This window comes from Oncorhynchus tshawytscha, linkage group LG04, assembly GCF_018296145.1.
Source record: "Oncorhynchus tshawytscha isolate Ot180627B linkage group LG04, Otsh_v2.0, whole genome shotgun sequence".
Lineage (NCBI taxonomy): Eukaryota > Metazoa > Chordata > Actinopteri > Salmoniformes > Salmonidae > Oncorhynchus > Oncorhynchus tshawytscha.
This window is the reverse complement of record NC_056432.1, coordinates 17144079-17153452: the sequence shown is the minus strand read 5'-3', so window position 1 is coordinate 17153452 and position 9374 is coordinate 17144079. Positions and strand designations below refer to the sequence as shown.

The 9374-nt window shown below is 40.0% G+C and overlaps 1 protein-coding gene and 1 pseudogene across 1 annotated transcript in view; both read left to right on the top strand.

Moving 5' to 3' along the window:
• LOC112248222 (netrin-G2-like) overlaps positions 1 to 2877 on the top strand; it is a 65974-nt gene extending 63097 nt beyond the window's left edge. The window contains exons 6-8 of the mRNA XM_042320381.1: positions 4 to 171; positions 1538 to 1672; positions 1954 to 2877. Of these exons, the coding sequence (XP_042176315.1) occupies positions 4 to 171; positions 1538 to 1672; positions 1954 to 2177 (527 nt within the window). The 3' untranslated portion in view covers positions 2178 to 2877. The remainder of the gene's footprint in view (positions 1 to 3; positions 172 to 1537; positions 1673 to 1953) is intronic.
• Positions 2878 to 8048: 5171 nt separating this feature from the next.
• Positions 8049 to 8578, top strand: LOC112249457 (annotated as a pseudogene).
• Positions 8579 to 9374: the final 796 nt, after the last annotated feature.

The window sequence follows — 9374 nt, the reverse complement described above, 5'->3', positions numbered from 1 at the left end:
CAGACTGTGAGTGCTATGGCCACTCGAACCGCTGCAGTTATATTGACTTTATCAACATCGTGACTTGTGTCAGCTGCAAACACAACACTAGGGGGCAGAACTGTCAGCACTGTCGACTGGGATACTTCCGGAATATCTCTGCCGAGCTGGACGATGACAACGTTTGTATAGGTCAGGACCTCTCATCAGTTCCTTAATGTACATTACACAATGATATGCACAGTGGAAAATGTTTGATAAAGGCAAAACAAGACAGATGTATCATTGCGTATTACCTTCAATCCCTACTAATCACCTGCAAATCTGTGATGTCTCCTGTATGACCCCTTGCAGGTCAAGAGTATTAAAGCATGATCCTTTGAGCCTATAACAGCTAAATAGAATCATTATAGCTAGCTAATCATTTATTCAGAAAAGGTTGAAAACATTGCGATTCATACCATAGTAGCCTAAAATGCTAAGGAATTACAAATACACCTGCTGGCTCTAAATTAATCAGCATACAATGTTTGTAAAGCAGCATATGTAACAATACATGAAGGTACCCTGTCTAAAGTTGTTAACTGTTACGTTGTTAAGTATACTTTAAATGCTCTTTTCACATCTATATTAGAATTGTGTTGGTGGAGCCCATTGCCATGCATCCTATTCGACTCCCCATTTATCATAGGTGAGATGAAAAAATGACTGTAAATAAAGAATACAGCCAGTGTCTAAATTAAATGTAACTGTCGACAATTTTAAACAGCATGCAACATTCAGGTGTATTTATAAACAAATGATTTGTAAACCAAGAAAATTACAATTACACAAATTCAACCAATGAGGTTGAATGATTTATTACTGATTTATATATACTCATAATAAATAGTCTATGAAAGTATACACTTTTCAGCCCCTTTATAAACCCTTGATTAACATTTTACGACATCAATACAGTATCACTACACAAAGTAATGCACAGTGCCGAGCAAGAATGACACAATGGCACACTGACACCTACTGGAGGATCTATCATACACAACAGCAATACTGTTAGTACTGTTGTGATCTATTGGACATTCTACATTTTGCAATGGAATCAAAATCAGGCACTTTTCTTACTTGACAAATTCCCCCGTTTCAGTCCATTTCCTTCTGTTTGGTTGCGAATGAAGACGCCCCTGTCCTACCTTGTACTAAAGTAATATGTACTAAAGTAATAATACATGTACTAAAGTAATATACTGTAATATTACAGAGAAATGGTAAAGCAACGCCTCAGGCTGTCAAAGTTTCCTCAGGCTGAGAGATGTGTCAGGGAGTAAAAAAGCGTTTTTTTTTAAAACACAATGTTCCTTCATGTAAAATGATTAAGCGTGCATAGAATGGGCAGTATAATACCACTGACATGTTTATGCTGATGTAGGTCTATGTGACCAGGGCTAGTGACACTGCTGTTTCAACTAGATTGATGAGCACTTGGCTTATTTAGATGTGCTGTGCTGTATTTCTACCCTCACTAAAACAGCAATGTCTTGTTAATCCCTTTGTGCAGAGTGTAACTGTAACCAGCTGGGGTCCTTACACGCCCGCTGCAACGAGACAGGGTACTGCCAGTGTAGGGATGGCTCCACTGGGACAAAGTGCGAGGACTGCCTGCCTGGATACAGCTGGAGACAAGGCTGCTCCCGTAAGGAGTGTGTGTGTGTGTATGTGTGAGCACCATATGAGCGCCATGAGCCATGAGTCCTTTGCAAGGTTGTTTAACAATCTACAAAACTTGACTGTATTATCACTAATTCAAGAGAAAATTTGAACTGTACAGGTAAGGTCAGAACAGGTGTCTTGTTAATGTACAGTAATTGTTGCCAGAACCAGAGTATCCTGTATTGTTTTAGGTTTGAGGCATTCAGCGGGCCACTTAGTTTCCTCCCTCCTTATTCTCCATCTCCTCCCTGTCTCCCCTCGTAGCCAACGTCTGTGACGACGACATGCTGCTGTGCCAGAATGGAGGCACCTGCTTCCAGAACCAGAAGTGTCTGTGTCTGCCAGAGTACAAGGGCCTGCTGTGTGAGCAGCTGCTCTGTGAGGGAGAGAGGGGCTGCAGCGGTGCCTCTGCCTCCTACCTCAGCCTGGTTGCCATGCTGAGTTGCCTTCTAGCCAACGCCCTGCTTAGACAAGTCACTGCTTGCTGAGCTACACCCGGGACAGCTGGAGTACACCTGGCTACATTTTTGGGATCCGCCATTCGCAGTGCTTAGCTCAGTCTAACTGTGCTGTTGCATTCTGGGAGAGTGTTTGAGGGCTCCAGCCCCCCTGTCACCTTCGCCACGATGAGACAGAGAGAGTTCCTCTCTCTCTATGAATGCCAGTGCTGAAAGAACTTATACCAAAAAACAAAATCACCATCTTAGAAAAGTTTAGAGCGAATTGTATTGTCGTACATCTAAGTTTGTTCTCACTGAAATACTGCACTTACCCAACTTGCTTTCTGAACAGAGATGGCTGTAATCACTGCTGAGGCCTACTAATGCCAAGTTTATCTTACTCTCAAATTCACGTTTCCTTACTTTGCTGCATAGTTTATTTGTTTCCTGGAACAATCGTTGAACTGAAAAGTGGAGAAAAAGTAAACTTTTTTTTTTTTTACCAGAGTTGATGTTTCAGTAGCTTGTGGTGGAGAATCAATTGTCGCATGGAAATCATGAAGCAAAGAGAGAGAGTATAACCTATCCAAATCAAACAAATCTATGTATGAATATTTTTTTGTAGAAATTGTTATTTTTGTTCCAAGTAAACGTTATCATTCTGAAGAAAATGACCCGTGATGAGCTTTTTATTATTGTAAAAATTCCTGAGAATGTGACTGTTAGATGATGTTCCTGATGCCATTGCAGGAATAAAGCCTGAAGGTCTGAAAGTTGAAGAATTCAGTCCAAGGTTTTATCCAACACACACACACACACTTGCGCTCTCTCTAATAGGTGAATATAATACTTCTGGAGGAACACATTTCTGGAACCTAGCTTTAGATATTTTGACTTGTTATTACATTACACGTTGAGATCACAAACGAGCATTATCACGTATGTCTCTAACAAAACATGTACAATGCTAGAGCTACAATTAGGTGATTGATTTAGGTCACACAATATGAAACCATGACATTGATACTACAGTATTATGATATGAAGCCATGACATTGATACTACAGTATTATGATATGAAACCATGACATTGATACTACAGTATTATGATATGAAACCATGACATTGATACTACAGTATTATGATTTTCTATGTATCCTTATCCTGAGCATCAGAAACCTGGTATGCAAGGGATATCATATCTGGATATGTGTCATAAAATTCTGTTTTGAAACTGTACATATGAAATGTGAGAGCCCACATCCAAAATTAACAAGATCCCAGCACTGGATTTTAGCAGCCAATGATTTGTTGGATGACAGTTGTAAAGAACAAAATAAGATTGAGACACTACAAATTCTCAATGGAAGAAGAGCACCGCAGTCAGAAAATAAGGTATGCAAAATCTTCTATTTTGTGTTTGTGATCATTTATATTTTGTGTTTGTGACCTCTTATAGAATATTAGCTCGAAAGTATTGTGGAGCTCCTGTACCTAAATATAAACAGTAGCAGTACCCAAAATGAGTACCGGCACCTACAGTATTTCAGTCAACGTCAAGCACATGCTATTAACTCTGGGTGTCCAGTTCCCTTCTTAACTTTCTCTTCCACTAAATTATATGTTTAATATTCAAGCACTATGCCTATTATTGACATTTCAGAGTCAGGGATCAATCGATCATTGGGCAAGGAAAGAAAATGGATGTCCAAGAAACCTGGAGACAAATAAAAGTAGAGGTCACCTCTCCTGACAGGTGAGTCATTCAATGTCATTTCAGTAAGGTAAAACCTCATTTCCATTCTTGGAATTAAATAAATTGTTGTTGTTTTTAGACGTGTCTACACACAGCACAAATGTATGAATCCAAGGTAACAGTTAATTCACTGTGTTTGCAAACGTAAAATTATAAATTGCTGAAATCTAATAGAAAAAGAAAAGCAATATGCCAAATGTAGAAGATAGAAAATACTATGATAATGATCTGACTTCCTCAGACACTGCAGAACTGAAGAGCAGACGTTCTGACAGCGGCGTCGTGGTTGGCACCCATCATCCGGGAGTGCACCTTCAATTTAGACATCATTGACAACATGTATCAAAAACGTAACTATAGCAACTATGATTTTTGCTGTTGGAAAGTAAATACATATTAATGAATTAAACCAAATTTGGGTTGTTTTCAATGTTTTTCTGAATTATAATACCTGTTATTATTTGAACTTAATTGACATTTTATTTGATGTGATTGGCAGGTACATTCGCTTCCTTGGGACATTTTTGGTGACGGCAGAGCCAAACTATTTGTTTGGGTTCAGAGTCCACTATTATATATTCAGTGACCGAACCCAGGAGGTTCCAGCCATACCCATGGCCTCTGGGATGTCCCTTAACCTGGGTACCAGGATCAGGGTTACACACTGGCAGGAGGATGGAATTCATCAAGAAAACCATAGTGGTACATTTCCCAATGATCTCAAAACAGCTCGGTTGGTTCCGCTCCACAAGAAGAGCAGTAAAACAAATGTAGAAAACTACAGGCCTGTGTCACCTTATCCAAAGTTGTTGAGAATTTAGTTTTTAATCAACTTGAAGGATACCTTCTCGAGCACAAACTTCTTTATGAACTACAATCTGGCTTTGGAACAGCTCATTCTACTGATTCTTGCCTTATCCACCTTTTTGACCACATTAAGCAGAAAGGTGAGAAGGGGAACTACACAGGTATGGTCATGTTAGACTTGCAGAAAGCTTTTGACACTGTGGAATATGATATTCTCCTGATGAAACTGAAATGCATGGGTCTAAATGATGTAGCAGGGAATTGGTTTAGGTCTTATCTGATCAACAAAACACAAGTATTGTAACATCTGCGTCCAACTCACACTCCCAAACACTTAGATCCCCGGAACGCAGCCCACTTTCCAGCTCACTCTCTAGCTCACTCTGCAGATCCCAATCATCGGAATTCTAATCACCTGTTCACACACCTGCATGTCATTATCCCACACTATTTAGTTAAGTTCCTTACACCCCATCACTGTGAGGTATTGTTTGTTTTGAGACACACTTTTTCGGAGCGCTGTGTTTTTCCCGTCCTTCTCTCCTCCCGTGTATGATAGTCTGCCTCACTCACGATGCCTTTTGCCTATTCCCTGCCTGTACTGTTGCCATTTTTGGACCTACCGTTTATGACCTTCTGCCTGCCCCTGGACCCAGCTACCTGCCTCCTCCTATGGTCCCTTTCACTAAACACCTGTTGCACTCTGCGCTTGAAACCAGCTCCCTGTCTCCCTTGTGTTTATTGCAAGTATGTAATGTTGGTGATGTTCTGTCAGAGGCCAAAGAAAAACCCTGTGGAGTACCTCATAGATTCCATTTTGTTTTCTTTATATAAGAAATTGTAGTTCTTATATACGTTAATGATATGCCAGATACAGTAAAGAGCAAACTCCTGCTTTATGCTGATGATTCAACCATACTTAAACTCAGCAAAAAAAGCAATGTCCTCTCACTGTCAACTGTATTAATTTTCAGCAAACTGAACATGTGTAAATATTTGCATGAGCATAAGATTAAACAACTGAGACATAAACTGAACAAGTTCCACAGACATGTGACTAACAGAAATGGAATGTGTCACTGAACAAAGGTGGGGTCAAAATCAAAAGTAACAGCCAGTCAGTTGCAGGTGATGTCTGGTGAGGACTTGCCTTACAACAGGCCTACAAGCCCTCAGTCCAGCCTCTCTCAGCCTATTGCGGACAGTCTGAGCACCGATGGAGGGATTGTGCGTTCCTGGTGTAACTCGGGCAGTTGTTGTTGCCATCCTTTACCTGTCCCGCAGGTGTGATGTTCGGATGTACCGATCCTGTGCAAGTGTTGTTACACATGGTCTGCCACTGTGAGGATGATCAGCTGTCCGTCCTGTCTCTCTGTAGTGGTGTCTTAGGCGTCTCACAGTATGGACCTTGTAATGTATTGCCCTGGCCACATCTGCAGTCCTCATGCCTCCTTGCAGCATTCCCATGGAACGTTCACGCAGATGAGCAGGGATCCTGGGCATCTTTTTTTGTGTGTTTTTCAGAGTCAGTAGAAAGGCCTCTTTAGTGTCCTACGTTTTCATAACTGTGACCTTAATTGCCTACCGTCTCTAAGCTGTTGGTGTCTTAATGCCCGTTCCACAGGTGCATGTTCATTAATTGTTTATGGTTCATTGAACAATCATGGGAAACAGTGTTTAAACCCTTTACAATGAAGATCTTTGAAGTTATTTGGATTTTTAGGAATTATCTTTGAAAGACAGGGTCCTGAAAAAGGGACATTTCTTTTTTTGCTGAGTTTAGTATCAGGGAAGGATACATTTTACATAGAGGAGACCCTGAGTAAGGAATTGGTTGACTGGCAACAAATTGTCGCACATTTGGGAAAAACTTAATAGATTTTGTTTGGAACAAAATGTAGATTGCTGAGGGCTGACAAGATAAAGGTAAACTGTGCAGGCAAAGAGATAGAATCTAAAACAAGTGTAACTTATCATGGTGTGTCCTTAGATCAATCCCTTTCCGGAGACCTGATTTCTGCTAAAATTCTTCCTAAAATGGCAAGCAAATTTAAATATTGTAACACTAGATATTTTAACATTAAAGTTAGGAAACTGCTTATCTCAACCTTGATTCAGTGTCATTTTGTTTATGCCTGCTCTGCTTGGTATAGTGGGCTATAAATAAGCTGAAAAGGAGAATGCATGTCATGCAAAATAATGTTGTCAGGTATATGCTGAATGTCCCCCCCTAGGACCCACATAGGGGTACAGAAGTTCTGGGAGGTGGCCTTGTTGCTTTTGGAGTCCAGTGTGGACCAACTTAAACTTAATATTTTTTAGATATTTTTTACATATTTATACAAATTTTTTAAAATCTTGCCTCAGGTTATATGAAAAACCACATTGATACGGTATATAACCAACACAGATTCAATACCAGACCTGGTGTTATGTCTTGTAAACTCCCAAGAGTAAACAGTACTGCGAGTGTCACGCCCTGGTCAAAGTATTTTGTGTTTATCTTTATGTATTTGGTCAGGCCAGGGTGTGGCATGGGGTTTTTGTAATTGTGGTGTGTTTGTCTTGGGGTTTTGGTGGTGGTATTGGGATTGTAGCTTAGTGGGTTATCTAGCAAGGTCTATGGCTGTCTGGAATGGTTCTCAATCAGAGGCAGGTGCTTATCGTTGTCTCTGATTGGGAACCATATTTAGGCAGCCATATTCTTTGAGTTTGTCGTGGGTGATTGTCCTTAGTGTCCTATGTGTACTCTCGGTTAGTTTGCACTAGATAGGCTGTTTCGGTTTTGATTACGTTTATTGTTTTGTGTAGTGTTCGTGTTTCTTTATTTGATTAAATATGAATCTCAATCGACACGCTGCAGTTTGGTCCGACTCTCCTTCATCACCACTAGAAAACCGTAACAGCGAGGAGCATGTTTTTCTATACAGGCATTTGTCTATGGAATAGCCTCCCCTTGGAGATCCAAGTAAAGAAAAAGTAAAAATAGCTTTAAAAAGCAGGCAAAGGTTTTCATTTGGACAAGATTGTCTAAGTAAGAGAAACCACTCCACTGCCTCTTGTGCCCCCGTACTGCTGGTCAGGTGTATTTATTTTGAAGGATTGGTATGATGTTCAATTAATAGATTGTTTTAATGTGAAATGGATATGTTTGATTTTTAAGGTTAGGGGGAAGTGCAGTGAATAGTGTCACTTTTTAGGATGTCAATATAAATGAATGTATTTATGGTTGGTTGTCATTTTGTCTTGCCTTTTAATCATTATATGTATTATTGTTTTTACCAATTTGGAAACAAGTGTTTTCATGAATACTTTCAAGTGATATCCTCTGGGTCCACATTGTACATTTTTTGTATATGTCTGTTACCCAAAATAATTCCAATTATATTCAAGAAAGGATTCGAAAAGAGGCCCACTTCCTGTTTTGTCTGGATGTGGACATGAAGTTTCACCAGTGCTGGGGAGCTGAGGCACTCAGCCAGCTTGTAGCTGCAGTTCACCTATCTTACTACTATGAGAGCCGGGACAAGTTCCCCTACGAATGCAGACCTGCCTCATTATCCTTTGTGCCCCTGAATGAGGGGGACTTCTACTATGCCGGAGCAGTGTTTGGAGGGACTGTGGAGGAGGTCCACAAGCTGACTAGGACATGCCAGGAGCATCTGGACAGAGACAGGGTTAATGTTATAGAGGCAGCGTGGCAAGAGGCGAAACATCTCAACTGCTACCTTATCTACAACAAACCCACCCGGCTGCTCTCCCCTGAGTACATATATGGGACTACAGAAGGGGTCATGATGCACCTGAGATCAAGGTCATAAGGCTGGCCTCTGTCATTAAGAATAACGTAGAAATACGACAATGTAAAAATGTAGAGGGTCATTAACCTCAGTTTCGGATGAAAAACAAAAACGTGAAATACAAATGATTTTAAACAGAGGTTGATCTGCTTTGCTCTTATACTCAATGTTATTAGGATCTTTGTTTTGTAAGTTCGCTTTTTTCATTAATATTTTGTTCTATTAAGATCACAAAAGACAACAGGCAGAAATGTTATAATGACTGAATTGATTAATTAAAGATGATCTACCACCACCAATGTATTCTGTCAAACTGAATGCGTTCACATGTTGTTGGTATAGTCAGAGCCATACAATTGTACAGTGCTTTCCGAAAGTATTCATACCCCTTGACTTATTCCACATTTTGTTGTGTTATAGCCTGAATTCAAAATTGATAACATGTAATTGTTTTCTCACCCATGTATACACATAATACCCCATAATGACAAAGTGAAAACATGTTTTTAGAAATGTTTCCAGATGTATTGAAAATAAATACAGAAATATCTAATTTACATACGTATTCACACCCCATTTCTATGACACTCCAAATTGAGTTCAAGTGTATCGAATTCCCTTTGATTAACCTTGAGACGTCACTACAACTTGATTGGAGTCCACTTGTGGCCAATTCAATTGTTTGGACATGATGTAGAAAATCTGTGGAAAAACTTGAAGATTGCTGTTTACCGCCACTCCCCATCTAATTTAACAGAGCTTGAGAACATCTGCAAGGAAGAATGGGAGAAGATCCCCAAATCCAGTGCTAAGCTGATACAAACATACCCAAGATGACTCAAAGCTGTAATCACCGCCAAAGGTGTAGTATTGACTCAGGGG